The 18,100-nt window shown below is 39.5% G+C and overlaps 1 protein-coding gene across 1 annotated transcript; it reads right to left on the bottom strand.

Moving 5' to 3' along the window:
- Positions 1-1,947: 1,947 nt before the first annotated feature.
- On the bottom strand, positions 1,948-16,265 carry LOC139447079 (von Willebrand factor D and EGF domain-containing protein-like). Its single transcript, XM_071228232.1, has 25 exons — positions 16,211-16,265; positions 15,121-15,165; positions 14,709-14,870; positions 14,113-14,220; positions 13,609-13,725; positions 12,834-12,896; positions 12,149-12,520; positions 10,438-10,500; positions 10,021-10,074; positions 9,479-9,705; positions 9,063-9,152; positions 8,756-8,885; positions 8,291-8,499; positions 7,412-7,506; positions 7,178-7,247; positions 6,717-6,893; positions 6,363-6,565; positions 5,823-5,976; positions 5,281-5,362; positions 4,572-4,738; positions 4,124-4,389; positions 3,743-3,845; positions 3,267-3,375; positions 2,629-2,759; positions 1,948-2,134 (listed from the first exon to the last, which is right to left on the bottom strand). Exons 1-25 carry the CDS (start codon positions 16,263-16,265, stop codon positions 2,000-2,002), a joined length of 3,387 nt encoding a protein of 1,128 aa, XP_071084333.1. The 3' UTR covers positions 1,948-1,999.
- Positions 16,266-18,100: the final 1,835 nt, after the last annotated feature.

Genomic DNA, 18,100 nt, shown 5'->3' with positions numbered 1-18,100 from the left:
TTCTGTTGTTTGCAAAGTGCGTGAGTGGCGGGTGCTAGAGGAAGGACAGCACATGCTTGCCCTTCACGCACTTGGGCAAACGTGTACGTGTACAATGTCGATCTGTTCACACACCTTTAAGGCCAAGTCAGCGCAACAAAGCCACTTTGCAGTTCTTAAAACTTTAGGAAAACAAGATAGATACCACTTATTTTGATTTGGAACCGAGCGCATTAGTATGTGAAAGAAATGTGACAGTTGTGGCCCTGTCACAGTTGGTCGTGGATGTTTTGCTTAATTGTGCGTGTTCTGAAATTGACCTCATCATGTTTAACAAGCTGTTGTGACCAAGTGTCTGTACTTGTCACTGCAGTGATGTCGGGACATTTTTGGTGAGTTTTCGTGGCCTTTTGAAGGGAGCGGTGTTTTCTGATGGATTTTCAACCCCCCTCCTGCCAAATACTCATATTGGTGATTGTTGGAGATGGTGATGAATATCGACCACAAAAAGGTTTGAAAACAAAATGTTGTCATGAATAAAGTTTTTTAAAAACATTTTTTGTAATGTTTTATTTAACTTTTATTATCGTTCGTTTCAATGAGGAAATTACCTGTTCGCCACCGAACGTGTCCCTTAGAGTTTCATAAACGTTATCATTTATATGCAAAAGATATGCCGTCGCAAAAAACATCCGATATAAAACTAACGTATTTCCTTAAATAGACACCCGGGCGTCTATCAGTTTTGCATGTTTTAGAGGCCGCGTGAGTGAGAGACGATGTTTTTCGGTGCTCAGATACAGTGACATCTGCTTAACACTGACCACGAGTAATGTTAGTTATAACACAATGATATTTCAGATTCCAATTCCCTTATTTGAAATTTCCATGTACTGTATATCCATAATTGCATTCTGTATGAAGGTAGGTAGATAGTAACGATGAGTGAGTGAGTGAGTATGGTTTTACGCCGCTTTTAGCAATATTCCAGCAATATCACGGCTTAACCCGTTGTACCCATGTCGGGAATCGAACCCGGGTCTTCGGCGTAACGAGCGAACGCTTTAACCACTAGGCTACCCGACCTCCCCTTTATAGGGGGAGGATTAAGCCAGTTGTAATTGTGTGATGCAATCGCGGAGGAAACTTCCTTTGTATGATATCAAATGTTCACAAAACTAATTCATAAAAAATCCTTTTATTTCCATGTAAAAAATTACGGCATTCTATCAGAATTGCCCTTTCTGGGTAGCTACTCAGCAGCCACCTCGACAACTTTCCATTGGTCGAGTGAAGTCACAGAATTATAGTATATCAGAATTGCCCTTTCTGGGTAGCTACTCAGCAGCCACCTCGACAACTTTCCATTGGTCGAGTGAAGTCACAGAATTATAGTATATCAGAATTGCCCTTTCTGGGTAGCTACTCAGCAGCCACCTCGACAACTTTCCATTGGTCGAGTGAAGTCACAGTATTATAGTATATCAGAATTGCCCTTTCTGGGTAGCTACTCAGCAGCCACCTCGACAACTTTCCATTGGTCGAGTGAAGTCACAGAATTATAGTATATCAGAATTGCCCTTTCTGGGTAGCTACTCAACTGCTACCTCGACAACTTTCCATTGGTCGAGTGAAGTCACAGAATTATAGTATATCAGAATTGCCCTTTCTGGGTAGCTACTCAGCAGCCACCTCGACAAACTGTCCATTGGTCGAGTGAAGTCACAGAATTATATTATATGTGAATTGCCCTTTCTGGGTAGCTACTCAGCTGCTACCTCGACAAACTGTCCATTGGTCGAGTGAAGTCACAGAATTATAGTATATCAGAATTGCCCTTTCTGGGTAGCTACTCAGCAGCCACCTCGACAACTTTCCATTGGTCGAGTGAAGTCACAGAATTATATTATATGTGAATTGCCCTTTCTGGGTAGCTACTCAGCTGCTACCTCGACAAACTGTCCATTGGTCGAGTGAAGTCACAGAATTATATTATATCAGAATTGCCCTTTCTGGGTAGCTACTCAGCTGCTACCTCGACAACTGTCCATTGGTCGAGTGAAGTCACAGGGTCACACACATACTTCTTCGTCCCATTAGTCCTGTCAACGTGGCCATCTTTGTAGCACCTTCCATTGATTGTACAAGCGTCCAGCTGAAATAGAAGCACATCAAGCATGATAAATACGATTATATCCCAACATACGTAAATTGCTGAAGTGTTACACATATGGTACATTAATATACCCAATGGAATTATTTCTCATATTCTTATAAATTATATTATTTCAGTGTGTGTCAAAGCGAAACTAGTATTCCTGTTATAGTTTATGATTTAGCATTTTATGATTTAGCATGTTATGATTTATGATTTCTTTTGTATTCCTGGCAGTATGACAACCATGGTGTCGATGATCTAGACTGAATTTAGTTCTGACATAAAGAGCTATTTCACTGGAGGTAAATTGCGATTTTGATAAAAGAAAACAGTATTTCATCAAGAAATATGTAATAAAGCATAGCGGTTTGCTTGTAGATATTGTAAAAATATCATCATAATGACATAGGGTATATCAATTTATTCTCTCAAATAGAATATAACAGTAATTATCCGGAAAATGTTAAAATGAATCGAAATCAGAACTGTACCCTTTCGTAGCAAATGAAGTTTTCACACATTTGACACGTGCCGTCGTAGATGGTGTAGTTGATGGACGCAGTTTGATTCATGGACGTCGTGGATTCGGTTAGGTATATTTTATAAAACATCGCTTCAAATTCTGTAATGTTAGGAAAACGTGTCATGGAACTGTTACGGAACCGTGTTTGAGGTACTATCTGCACAATAGGCTAAAGTGTGTGCATGTGTGTGTGTGTGTGGGGGGGGGGGGGGGGGGGGGGGTGTAGCCCAGTCGTCTAAGGCGCCGCGATTCGCTGTGCAGAGTTGCGTCCCCTGGACACGCCAGAAACCTATGATTGTGGGTTCGAATCCCGGTTCGCCCCGATTAGGTTTCTAGGTCTGTCAGCAACATACCCGTGCTCGTGGGTCTCACCGAAGTGCTTAACGTCTGAGACCTGCATCACTTCGGGCTTTCCTCCCACATTAAGCAGACACGCCGTGATATAACTGGAATACTGTTAAAAGCGGCGTCGTTAAACCCAACTCACTCATAAATTCAGCTAAAGGACTTTATAACCAGCATTTGGTATTTTCTTTACTTTTCGCTTCCTGTTATTTTTTTCTTCAAAGTGGGTTCAGAGAATATTGTTAAGTTGAGGTACATTACCTAAGTTCTTGATAATAGGCGTCAGGTTGCTGGCTACAATGGAAGCGTGCTCTCTCACAAAATCCACCGACTGTTTTACATGTCCTTCTTGGGGTCTACCTTTCAGGTACTGGGATATAAATTACTACACAATTAATCCGGTAGGAACTTAGTATCAAGTACACTTTAGGTCGTCCAGTTAAAACACGCATTTATCAAACTCTACCAGAGCTACTATACAGGTGACATAAAGCGTCAAAATTATTTGCTTTATTTTAATAAGGATGTTTGGTTATAGAAAATACAATACATTTGGGTACGTGAATAGGCTTGGTGACAGAATGTATATAATGTATATACATATTTCTATAAGAACCGATACACACATCGGGCTCCACTTTAAACATTTATAATTTCCTTTTTTTAATTATATAACAAGCTTCACATTGTAAAACAAACACATTTTACCTGAAAGAAATATTCGTGATCTTACTTACCCCCGCCAGTTCAACAATACAAGTGCTGATTTCACCCAGATTGTACGTCACAAGACGAGGGTTGAAGCAGTTGGTATCTCTGGATCTATCACAAAGGGCGCCTCTGAGAACAGAGAGGGCAACTACATCTTAACAACCTGTTCCGAATCTTTATGGCATGCAATGCATGTAGTTATAATGTTTTATGAACACAAGGAGCTATGAATGATTTGCACATTTGGAAAATATTAAAAAATATTATATACCTACCTCCGTATTTACTTTCATATTTGATCGCCACTTTATTCACATAGCCTTTCGTTTATTTCATTTGTGATCTGTACTTAAAGCAAAACTATTGAATGTTTAGATACACATAACTAGACTGTATACAATATTTACTGCTCGATTCCAGTTATGTTAAAGGGTTCTCCTGTCTTAACGGAGCAATCCTTCCACTCTCTGCCTGTTTCACAGTGACATACGCCATCTACGCATGTGCCATGCATACTGCAGAGATTAGGACACGCCTTCGACAGAATATCAGGCATTTGGAGTTTCCCATTGGTTGTTGTGTTGTAGTTGTCTATGTTGCTGGTGATAGATATCTCACACTCAGATTGGAAGTCATGGACGGCGGATGAGATAAACGTGTAATCGTCGGATGCCTGTTCAAAGACAGAAAATATGGATAATATTACATCTACCGTTAGATTATTTCTCCCAAATAAGAGGAGGGCGCGGATGGGCACAGAGAGAGAGGGGGGTTGAGAGAGGGAGGGGGAGAGAAAAATTATTTGAGAAAATGCTTTATATCCTCTCCTTTCTGTGGACACAATGCACACGTTACCAGAATGTCTTCAGCGCAAGAGTGAACGAAGGCATCGAAGTTGACATCTTTCATCGAAGAACACTGATCGGGTGTATATTTAGATATCGCTGCTCTACATTTATCCTGAGCCTGTTTCTCTGTGATACCGCTTGGAGTTGGCCAATGGAGGTCAGGGGGACTATAATCTGTGAAGTAGATATATACCTGGTACACTACATTTCAGTAGTATAGCCCCGATGGTTAGACTATTTCTACAACAACATGTGCTTGTCGAAAATACGAGGTAACTGAATGGATCGGGAGTTCAGGGCACAGTGACCGAGTTGATTATGTGTCAACGTACCCCAGCACACCATTGACCGTTACTCACTATATCAACCACTTCGTTGGACTGGAAAGACTCGATTATTTACAGGCCACCCTCATATAGTTGGTATACTGCTGAGTGTGGGGTTAAACAACAAACAAATAAACCAAAAAAACAACTATACAACTTCACTGCTGGTATGTAAACGTTCCTGTTTCTACATGTATGCATCGTTGTCAACGAAACTGCCAGAAGTTGTTGAGTAAACAGCAATAACGAGTTTGTTTCATCTATCAGAACATAAAATATTTGAAGTGCGTGTATCGTTAGCATTCTGTGAAGATTAAGTTAGTTCGTTGCAGTGATGTGTTTGTTACATGATTCGGTTGACTAAAGACGTAACTGAGGTATTTCTCTTACGATTTGGATCTACATTGGAAGGCTTGGCTATCTTAGAGGCTGGCTTGATCTGTGTAAGAACTATTGGTCGGCAGGATCCTCGCTTAAAGCAAATAAAAACAGGATATATCCTTCATTTCATTTAGGATAGATTTGGGATAGATGTCCATGAATGTTTTGAACGACTGCTTTTTGTCGTTATGTAATGTTTGCGTTTTAAATCTAACCTTATTTCCCCATTCTAAAGACGATTACACTATATGGATTTTTGTAACTGAACACGCTTATATCAACTGTAGAATAATAATTTCTAAATCAGTAATCATCAATCAGTACGACTTCTTTCAGTGTCACTGCATCCGTTTACAATGATCACGCACATGTAACAGTGTGACAGCAATGTGTAGATCTGTTACTCCGAACAAAACACATTAACGGTCACCACGTTTAAAATGCCCCATGCATCAAGGGATGAAGCAGTTTCTAAAGTCACGGTTAATGTAATGATAATGTAATGTTAATGTCATATGAATATTTAGAAGTATCAAAATGAGATTAAATACCTGAATATATGGGTCTTTAACTTTCTGTCCTTTCCCACAGACATTTTGTTCTCCCTTTTGGTTTGAGTTACAGGAACAATAGATATCGTTGTTCACAGGGGGTAACACCATTTTAACTCGATGGCCTTCGAACAAATTCTGGTCTGGCTGCACCCTGTTGGTATTGATATTTCTTTATACAATGGCAGGGAACGGAAAGAGAAGGAGTTATTGTTATCGGATAGTTCAAGATAGTATTCCTTTCAACTGAGAAAAACACAAAAAAGGAAAATGTCAGTATTGTATTGTTTTTCAGGAATATAAGTGAATTCACCAAATATAAAAACTGTGAACAACATAGTAACCAGAACATCCTGTGTTCTTGCAGTAGTGCATGTTAAAGAAAACATCAGTTGAAAAAGATTTTTCGGTCTAGTATTAAACTATATCCACGCTGGGTTTATGAAACTGACAATAAAGGAGTATGACAGAATAAACAATACCATTTGTCAGTATGAAAAGAAAATATCAATGTGTAACAGATAACCATGACGAACCTACCTAAAATATCCAACAGTAGAACCTGCAATGACACCACCACTCGTGAACGTGGTCATACCATTTACTGTCGTGCTGGGATTGCAAAGTTCCTCTTTCGTTTTGTTGTTTACGTCAAAAGCCTCGAGAGGAACAACGCCATGGGGGAAAGTTGCTGTCACTGTGTCTCCAATGACGCTTATTCTGTGCCCCTGGTTTGTTGTAATCTGACAACAATACACTCCAATTGAATATGTATTGGTTAGTGTGGTTTGGCTTCGCTAAAATGTGAACATGGCAAAACGTTTGGAAATATATAGTTTGATTCAGGACTAGAAGAAAGTATGTGTTTTCTTCTTTGTCGTGACAAAAATGTACCTGGTACTCGTTGCTGCCACATAATTGCACTGAACCGTCAGTTATAAGGTTGTTCGCTGTGATGGAAGGAACGGATCTCTGGCAGCTATTGATGAAGATCACATCGTCACCCTTCTGCACAGCAATAGCACAAATGATAGCATATCCCGCTGAAGAAAGATACATCCGAGCTTGCACCTGCAAAATAACAGATGGGGATATCAAATCTAGTTTGCATGTACACATTTGGAAATGCTCTCAATGCATCATATTACTTATGAGACAAGCAGTGCGCACTTGGTTTTGGAGTAACTTACTCACAGGTTATTATGGCTAAAACCTAACAATATCCAAGTATCTGAATTGCTCATGCTAACGATGCATATCATTCGTTTACTGTTACTATAAAAAAAGATGAAGTAGTTTTATTTGATGTGAAAAGTATATTTATACAGTAGATCAAATGTGGACCAGGAACGTACCGCTAGCTGGGCTCTGGTGTCACTGGCAAAGTTGAAGTCACCGAGGTGGTACATGTTGTAGTAGCTGACCCTGTAATATTGTTGAATTAAGAATAACTACCGAAAACACACAATGTTTCTGAAATTAGCTGTGAATCGTAGTTTGTTAATATATCAATATGTACAGATTGTGTTTGAAGGAAAGGTATAATTATTTGAAGTTTTGTACACAGTTTTTCTCATGTCTTCACTTACCCAAGTTCATGGTAAATGCCCGGATTGAAGGATGCTGTGAAATGAGGGTCTCCTGAACCACGGCAAGTAGAAAATGGAGTATCCGTGTTCAGTACCTTGTAATGATTGATAGGTTATATTTAGGCCTTTGGCATGAACTAAGATTGTTATGGCATTAAAGGATCGCACTATGTTAATGGAACATCAATGGTTGAAATATATAAAACAAAACCTAATAATAATTAAATGATAGTTTTGTCTTATTATGGTGACAAATATTAACTGTGTGTTAACAATATTATTGGACTAGAGACTTTTTTATCTTGTTGTTCTTTACTTGAATTTTAAAATATTTTAGGAATGAAATAAATATAAAAATTACAATAATTTGAACAAAATAATCATAATAACAAATAAAAGGGAAAACCCCTTTCCGCACTCATGAGAAATATCTGCTAAAAGCCATACCATGAGCATGTGTTTATGAATCAAATAGTGATGGTGAGCGTATCCTGTCCCACCTCTGGCATCCGTCACAGGGACAGACAAAAGCAAGTCAAGTGTTCACCAGAACAAACATGGAGAAACATGGTGCAGGTCAAGTTTTCCATGGGAGACCTACGTTCTGCCAATAATCCTCAAAGTATCCAGACAATTCCATTACATATGGTGCCAGTCTAGTCGCAATGTTTGGGCAGGTGTGTTCGTGTTGGAATTAAAACTGATGATCAGTCGCAGGGGTAAAGAATAACGCGACTAGTTCTCAAAGTTTCGTCCCGATAATAAACACTTTGAGTCGACCTTCCGAAACTGTGGTTGATGCCAGCCCACACCATCGTATATCACATACAGTTTAATGACTATTCGGGGAAAGAAAAATATCAGCAAAGAAACCCTCACCTTTGTTTGTGGCACGGTAATACCGCTCCAGTATTCTAGGCCTGGTACATTGTTTAACATTGTTTCAAATGATATTGAAAGAGTTTTCTCCGGTTTGACAGCAGGATCTACTTGTGTTCCAAGACTCAGGTTAAGTCGTGATTCGTGTGTACCCTCATCCCAACTGGACGGTCTCAACACTAAGTCACATTCACCTCCGATGTACAAACCTAAACAGAAAGTAGGACATACCCTAATCTGGTTTCAAGAAGATTTCAAATGAGTCTGCAGGCTATTATTCACGGGAGCGAATTTTGAATTAATAGGTTAAAGCTTAAAGTGGAAGAAAAGCCAAAAGTTGACCAATTATTTTATCATCGGGGCAAATCTGAAATTTCGAATTCACGACCAGCATATCCCGACAAGTGACGTAATGATGCACAGTTATAATGGCGCCTAGTTGACATAAGCAGAATAAATGTTTACCTGGAGCAACTGTTTCCAGAACAACTTTACAAGAGTCACTTGTAGCATTGTCACAGCTAACTGGCAGTGTGGAGATAACTGTGATGGTTTGGTCAACTCCTTCCCGAAGAGCAAGCGGTGATGGTTCAACCTTAACATAGTCGCCATACATTAACATATTGAATGGATGCAAGGCTACTCTGTTGGTTATGACACACATGCGTGCATTGTACTTCATATGTCTATGTCTTATATACACAACCAGCGTGTGAATACATGAATGTTGAAACGTTACAACAAAATATACGTATGATAAAGCTGCACTGACCTTTATTCCCCCAAAGTATCTTTTGCTGTGGAACACTTTGCTTAGCACTGAGGAGGTGTTTTCGTAGTAGGACTGAACTCTGCATTCAAGCTGCAGTGAAGACATGGCATGGTGATCAGGCCAGACAAAAACCCAGATACTACATAGGTTTGTATAAGGCCTACACCAGATAAAGAATAATGATTGCTTTTCACAACCTCGAGACAACTCATAGATTATATCATGATGGTTAATACTGTATGACTAGAGGATATTGGTGACATGGTGAGTTGGACAATATCTTTCCCAATATGTTCTAAAACATACATATACATGTACATTAAAATACGTTGTCGGGTGTATCGTGTTCGCCAATGGCATTACATATTAACAATATTTCGTTGAAAAATGATAGGGACTCTAATCCCAAATCTTACATGTTCATTGACATGACCAGTCCACATTTCAACGCCGAAGAAGCTCGTTCTGTTCCCTCTATCTGCGGTCACAGTCTTAACGACAACATTGTTCAAAAGCCATTTGACGAGGAATCTTGCATCAGTTGAATTATCAGCAGACTCAAATGTACATAGGTGCTGGTATGACCCATCTATTACTTCTGGACCAGTCAGTAGCGTCTGTCCAGTAATGACAGGATACATATCTAAAATAAAGTAACAATCTGTTGCTGTGAGAAATGTCTCTCCAACACACACATTATTTCTCTGCCTTGTACATGGTGTGTAGAGTAAGTAAATTGCTACAATTTTACACCAATCCTACTGCAGGGAACAACAGGAATGGCCTTCCAACATAATCCCAACATCTACACACGAGGAAGACGGATTTGCAGCTTGATAACAGAGTGTGATAACTCTTAGCTACCCAGACAAGAGAAACGCGTACGGAAGCAGAAAAGCATCCTATGAATATTTTGGTAGATTAATTTGGTGTTAATTCGTGACAACAATATCCATACCTTTACATGGCTCGAACCCAGTCGCTGACGTCTTACCGGGGGGACACAGTATTTCTGTAATTAAAAAAGTCACACAAACTTGTTTAAAATGAGGATAAAGAGTGAGTGAGTGAGTATTGTTTTACGTCGCTTTTAGCAATATTCCAGCAATATCACGGGCTTCACACATTGCACCCATGTCGGGAATCGAACCCGGGTCTTTGGCGTGACGAGCGAACTCTTTAACCACTAGGCTACCCGACCGCCTCTGAGGATGAAGAGCATCGTGTGTTGTTACCGATACAAATTCATAATATATTGTCACAAATTTCATGTAATGATCCGCTCATGAAACAAAACCATTACATATTTATACAGAGAGATATATTATATTTGGCAACTAACTAATGCATGTATTACTTGTAAAATAGGACCTACTTGTACATGGAGGAAATCCACTCTCAGATACTTCATATTCAGTGCATGGTTTAATAGACGCATCTGAAAGAAACAAACATTAGAAAATAAGCCCAAAAGTTGCAAATCTTGACAGACAAAATAAATATGTATTTATGTTTGCTATATCTCGGAGACTAAGTGAGTGAGTATGGCTTTACGCCGCTTTTAGCAATATTCCAGCAATATCACGGCGGGGGACACCAGAAATGGGCTTCACACATTGTACCCATGTCGGGAATCGAACCCGGGTCTTCGACGTGACGAGCGAACGCTTTAACCACTAGGCTACCCGACCGCCCCCTCGGAGACTAAGGTATCGCATGTCAATTTACTTTTGACAACACTTAATTCACATTCACTGATAACGGAAACATTTGGAAGGACAGTTTCAAATACTTGAGCTTGGATTTCGAATATTGTTCTTGAACAGACAATCAAAATCAATCGATCTAAATAAGCCCAGAACGGTCACTGCAATATATGCAAAATGGAAATAATCTCACTCCCGCATGTCGTTACTGCCCAACCTTTAATGCCAACAAACTGTATTTAGTACCGTTTTGACTGTACCAAATCTGCTGCTACCTGACCCTACGGATGTCAAAATGTATTCATGATCCCAAATGTTGTCTAGGAGGAATGTTGTCTACCCTCAATAGTTATAAGCATTTCCTGTTATATCATATCACTTCCAGATTAAGTAAAACACATGGTAAATACACTAGTACATATGCCTAATACAGAAACAGAAAGTTATAATCATTTCAAAATTCTGGATTTAGGAAACATCATGCACAACACAGAACAGAAACGTCCTTGCCCCCATCTACATCAATTAAAAAGTTAACAAGCACATTCTCTTTATCGACATCACTTCTGGACTTCAGGAAAAATGTGAACAACTTTAAAATAGATATGTCCACGCCTCTAGTTACCTTAAAATTAAAGTTATCAGCAGATGTTTGATAACATCATTTCTGGTTTGAAAAGTAAAATCATATGCCTCCAATTACCTAATATGAAAGATCATGACTTTCAATCTCAGATATCAACTGCCAGAGATGATCAGATTGAAAGCGTATGTGGTGTTACAGATGTACTGTTACTGTACTGTAAATGCATTCTGAATCATACTTTTCTGACGCTTTTCAAAGTGTCAATGAAGGATGGGGGCATTGTCATTTGACGAGACCTTCCCACGTGGAATTTTGAAAGAAAATGCTTATGTATTATTAACCATTGAGAACCGTTTGGTGTTGTAAACCCATTTAAAATCAACTAGTCCATGTGTAATTACGTTTCTGTGACCTCGACCTTCATCAGAAAAAAAATGAGAATTTCAAGAAATAACACCTCACACTAGACGTCGTGTATATAACGTTTCGTCAAATGCTCAAGGTGTGTGCACATGCTTTTACGAAATTTCTATAAAGCTATAAATGTGAGCCTTGTATCATGACGTAACTTCTAGTGACCTAATGCGGAGATCATCCAAGCATTTTTTATGCCTAATTAATACCGGGGAACATTGACCTTCAATGTCATCCCAATATATGTTTTTTTTAAATTCCCAAGGTACTATTCCCAAGTACATAAGAGGAACATTAGAAATTTGTTGAAAAAACAATTGCGGCGGAGACGGCAGGAGCAGCTGAACTAGTTTCTTCAACACTAATGCGTCCGACAATACCTGTACATATCGCCATGGGACAGAGAATGGTCTCCAAAGGCAGATGGTAAACCATGAACTCCCCTCGACAGTTCCTCACAGGCACCTGCTCTGACCACAAACATCCATTTGGCGTCAAGTCAAGATGGTTGAAGCAAAACTTCTTTTCTGCTATGCCGTCCTTTACCGAAGGGAACTTGTCATTCATCCAGATTGCTGACTTGGTACCACAATGGTATTTATGGATATTGGAGATGGCGACCTCACCCCCGGAGAATCGGTACCAGCCAGGGTGCAGCTGGTCATCACAGAGAAACGTCGAAGATTTGTTTGTTTCCAAATGTGTATCTCGGGGTCCCTCAAGAAGCGTGGAGTAGCTCGTGCACGGGTCGGCTGCGTGGTTGGGAGTTTCGAAAACGAAAAACATATATAATCAAAAGGAGTAGGGAAAAACTTTTGAACCGTTTACCTGTAATTAGGTTCAGGCGGCATTCATTGCTAGTTTCCCATGTTGACTTAAATAGATGCAGGTAACGTACTGCCTTATCAAACAATGTGTTCTCCAGTGAGCCCTTTAAGTGATACGCACTGTTAATGTTCCATATATTGCGGTAAACCGTAATAACGTGGGACGGTTTAGATTATATCTGATAGGATGAAATGTAAACTGATTGGGATGTTACACAAAATTGGAATATTTGCGCACAATTTGCTGTCGATGTTGCTGTTGCTGTTGATGTCGATGTTCGTACGGTCGTAATGGCAGAGCCTGTTCCAAAATACAGTAAATATGAATAATTCGGTAAACTAACATTGATTAATTTACATTGGTAATATATTACATCATGGTTGATATTCAACTAACCTGCTAGTATGTAAATACTGTAATTGCGTTTTGGGAGATATACTTAGAATAGAATTATTCTTTATGATAATAATACACACAGATCTTTAACTGGAAAGTCACAAGTCCATACTTGTGTCAGGTATTTTCTAAAACTATAAACATGAGTGTACGTGAACAGGAGCTCAGTTCTAAGTTCCACATCCCTTGGGTACGCCAGACACCTATGATTGTGGGTTCGAATCCCGGTTCGCCCCGATTATGTTTCTAGGTTTATGCATGGGTTTCACCAAAGTGGTAAACGTCTGAGACCTGCATCACTTCGGGCTTTCCTCCCACATTAAGCTGACACGCCGTGATATAACTGGAATATTGTTAAATGCGCCGTAAAACCCAACTCACTCTCTCACTCTAAGTTCCACAGGTTAAGACCATACTTTTCGGGGTCGTTCCAATTTTAAAGTTATTTTGTCTCATAAATGCATCCTAACTGATTTAAGCGCGCTAAGGCGTTCGCTAATATATCATTGCATATACATAATAATGCAAAACACCAATGTAGATTTGTCATATTTAATACTAAAATCCAATTATATAATAACGCTAAGTTTTTCTAAGAATGCTTAAGGTATAGTACCTTCCTTGATACATATGTACTGTAACAGTGAGCTGCAGTTCAAGTCATTCCACTGTCCAGATTGTTGAAAGTTGATCCCCACGCAGTCCTCGCTCGGAGGCATATCGTCTAGGAGATTTAGAAAGGAGTATAAGCAGGACATTATTACAACAGTTTTATACTATTTCGTTTAAAGGTCATCATGCCAAGGTCACGAAATAATTGAGATACCTCGTATACATTGTACCCTTTTTCAATATTTAACTGACGCAGTTGTTAAATAATAGGATAATATCCGTACTTCATTAAACAATTGTGTGCTCAACATTGTATTTCTTTTTGGCCACGCCTTTTGTATGAGGAACATATTATTTGAGAAGACCCAAGTATCCCCAATACACATGTTTTTAACGTTTAGTCACAAGAAAATTTAATTTGCTTTTAGCAGAGATTAACTCATAAAAGCGCCTATTTTGATTTTTTGAAAATCGAATTGTGAATAATGAAATTCTGGGTCAGTGTTACCTTTTCCCCAGCTGGAGAACTCGTAAGGAGAACCATCAGTCCATTTGAAAAGTCCTTCTTGGTGTCTGTCGTTAAGTCCAATCCATGCCCTTTGACTGGTAACTGAAGCTGTGATAACGATGACTCTAATCAGGCATTGTCACATTCCAGGGAACAAACAAAAGCTGTCATCTTTAAAGATAATATTTATCACTAACACACTTAAGATAGTACCTGAATAGTGCCTAAATAGTGTCTGAATAGTGCCTGAATAGTACCTGAATAGTGTCTGAATAGTGCCTGAATAGTGCATAACTAACGATAATGTTTGGACAGTGCCTGAATACTGGTCCGTGCCAGCTGGGGATTATGTTAATGAAATCAAATTGATGTATCGTACATAAAATATAATCAAGGTCATGGAACGTTATTGAGATATAAGTTGTCCTACAAAGGAGTACCATTATTAGAGCACTTTCTTGGTAATTCCATAGTCTCTTAAACGATATACTAGAGACGTTCAGATTAACAGGGCATGCTTAATTTGATAAGCACTATAATTTGACGACAAGAACATCTATCAAAGTTGTTTCGTTGCCCATTGAATGGATGCCTACTTGAAACATATGTGTTCTCTTCTACGTTGTGGATACTCAGCAGATCGGCTCCTCTTTGCTGGCAGTCAGAGAGTGCATCTGGCCATGATTTGGTCGTATTGCTAAGAAAATAGCATCTTCCTCGTCCGTTGTGGTAGTTGAGCCACCCATCAGAACATTTTACTGAAAGGCATAGTATCGTCAAGGTATGTCAAAACCTATGTACATCTCTGTGTAGGTGTAGTCATATAAGTCACATGTGTCAGCTAGGAACACGATCTTGGAACAGCTATCGATATACACATAGCGACACATCGGTATATTTAAAAATAACTCTTACTACAATTAAAGATCATCCTGCATTTGATTTTGGGACTACGATAAGGACATGTATAACACGAGGTTGCAGGTGAATAGACAGGTGAATACTTACTTTGATCAGTGTTTCCTACAGGAGTAGCAGAGCTCGATGGAAAATCTGTGTTAAAATGGAAAACAAACATGTATACCGTCGTTAAATACCAATAACATTTCCTCTTGATCTACCAACTACTTATATTACCAGATGACTTAAGAAAATAACATAAGATACTTATTTATTATTATGGTTACAGTGAATGTGTTTAACACTGTATTAAGTATTTCAGGTGTGGCAGGGCGTGTCTGAATAATGTGTCTGAATAATGTTTACTTCGTTGTCAAGCAAGTACAGATAGACCAAACATTATTATCAAATTTTAATAGCATCAATGGATCCTTGAACGGCGTATTGATGTAACTCTTCATAGCAAATTCCATTGCCTAACTCAGCAACCATAAGCCACATAGACATGGTAATTCAAATCTCAATGAAATAGAATTAATTTAACTGTATCTAACGCTAGTCTATACATCGAAGCAATGAAGACGTCATATGAATTAAGGATTGAGTGAATGTGTTAATAAGTAAGACACTGGTATGTGAATATACGAATCTGGACCGGACAAACCAGTGATTGACAACATGCCTAACATCTTCCGGGTACATTAACCCACATGCAATTATACTGTGATACACTGAAAGAACCAATCTCTGTAAAATAATTCCTAACAAACACTTTTTGGCGTAAGAACGTTGGCAAATTTTCTTTAGCTGACACAGTAAACCTATGTTCAGACTGGCGCATCAAAACACATATCACGTTCGATGAAACATAGAGCATCAATGGTGGTTGCCCTGGTGCTGCAAAGGCTGGAGACCCGTGAAAATCCGGGGTAGAATAGGTCTTCAGCAACCCATGCTTGCCATATAAGGTGACTATGCCTGTCGTAAAAGGCGACTAACGGGATCGGGTGGGCAGGCTCGCCGACTTGGTTGATGCATGTCGTCGATTCCAATTGCTTGGATCTATACTCATGATATCAATCACTGGATTGTCTGGTCCAGACTCGATTACTTACAGACCGCCGTCATATAGCTGGAATATTGCTGAGTGCGGCGTTTAACAACAAACCAACCAACGAATCAAACGCTGGATACTCACGAGTTGTTGCATACAACACTACCAACTGCCACACCAACACTACGAAGAGTGGCATTTTGAACTGACCGACTTGCACTGCTGTGCCGCAAACTTATATATCCTGCAGTAATGAGTCACTGTCAACATGCTTATTCACATACTCATGTTTCACGGAAACATCATCTCAACAAACGCAGTTTCAATTATCTGTTGCATATATTTGCCTATGACTCAACTAAAAGCATCAACAAAAACGGTACGGATAAACATGGCTCTTACCAAAGTTTGTCTGTAACTAATGGACAGTGTGACCTTCTCTGAACTAAATGATGTGATCCATGCATGTGTCATTTATATGTTGAAGAAAGTATTACTTGAAAAACGTCATAGTTGTCTTGTTTACTTAATAAAATATGGTTTGAATAGTGTTATGTCGAACTTTGATGTGTCGAACTAACGCTCGTCTCTAAGTAAAAGCTTGGTCGCGGCGTATTCCTTCTCTCTTCATCATTTTCGGTTGTGTCGAACATCGGATAATTCGAGTTATTTACGTAGATCCCATCAACTTCGACACAACGGTATTTGACTGTATATCAGTAAATCAGACGTCACAGATTGTGTCGACCACACATCAATGCGGAGGGACATCATGAAGTGTATACTACTATATAAGTATAAGGACACATTCAGTATGACCGACTATGGCATAATGACCAGCTACACAACTTGTACATCAGAGGAAACACACACATAAATGGACAGTGGACATGTTGGACTTGGACACGGACTGTATTCGCAGTGTTTCGCACTCAGAAATATTACAGCTACACGTCAGCGGTCTACACAAAGGCTGGCGAAAACGTTTTAAGCCTAAGAAACAAAACAAACAATTGTGAAAGTGTGCTTTCCTTTGATAGACCCCTATCACCTTCAACTAGCTGTGACTAATATACAAACGGCCTCGACAGACCAAATACACTTGCAATGAACTCAAAACACGACTCAAACAATGTACTACATTGACTAGTTCACTGTGTTATGACCCATAGTTGAAAGTTAGTCAGGCGAAGAACTTTTTCACCAGCCCTCGTAATTAATCGTGTTTGGATCAGACAGTACAGTGATTACCACAATGAGCATCGATCTACCTAACTGGGTTACGACGACAACCAAGTCAGTGAGTCTGACCATCCGATCCCTTTAGCCGCCTCGTACGACAAACATGGATTGCTGAAGACCTATTCTTACCCGGATCTTCATGGGATGATCCCTTGGTTTGAGATATGCTAAAATCAACATATCAACACAAAGCATCCTAGCTCGAAACTTATCCTTTAAGTGAATGTAATGACTGTGTAAATGATGTTGTGCCATCACAAATCCATCAAACTGTTAGACACAAGAAGATTGTGTTTGTACAGGAATATATAGTCGGCAGTAGACGATACAACGCTGGTACCTGTTTGTTGTAATCTCGCACTTGCTCACACTGTGACGTTTCATAATATCACTGTCAAGGTAGATCTCAAGCCAATAAGAGTGTAGATTTCGGAAACAGGATGATTGTCAACAAGGAAGTGTTCGTTGATCACGTGAGTGTACAGCATCATTGGACAATCCCACATCAAGTAATATGATTCAAAGAAAGATAACATTCATTACCTTACAGCAGGGGGCACGGGTGGCCCAGTCGTCTTAGGCGCCGCGATTCACTGTGCAGAGTTGCGTCCCTTGGGCACGCCAGAAACCTATGATTGTGGGTTCGAATCCCGGTTCGCTCCGATTATGTTTCTAGGTTTGTCAGCACCATATCCGTACTCGTGGGTTTCACCGAAGTGGTAAACGTCTGAGACCTGCATCACTTTGGGCTTTCCTCCCACATTAAGCTGACACGCCGCGATATAACTGGAA

This window comes from Haliotis cracherodii, unplaced genomic scaffold (genome assembly GCF_022045235.1).
Source record: "Haliotis cracherodii isolate W230 unplaced genomic scaffold, xgHalCrac1.p SCAF_7, whole genome shotgun sequence".
NCBI lineage: Eukaryota > Metazoa > Mollusca > Gastropoda > Lepetellida > Haliotidae > Haliotis > Haliotis cracherodii.
This window is presented reverse-complemented; position numbering and strand designations above follow the sequence as displayed.

Excerpts from the sequence above, each read along its gene's own strand:
- LOC139447079 (XM_071228232.1), bottom strand. The coding sequence starts at position 16,265 with ATGCCACTCTTCGTAGTGTTGGTGTGGCAGTTGGTAGTGTTGTATGCA. Across the intron at positions 10,075-10,437 it reads TGGATTTCCTCCATGTACAA|AAATACTGTGTCCCCCCGGT; the intron begins GTAGGTCCTATT and ends TTTTAATTACAG. Across the intron at positions 6,894-7,177 it reads ACACCAGAGCCCAGCTAGCG|GTGCAAGCTCGGATGTATCT; the intron begins GTACGTTCCTGG and ends GTTATTTTGCAG.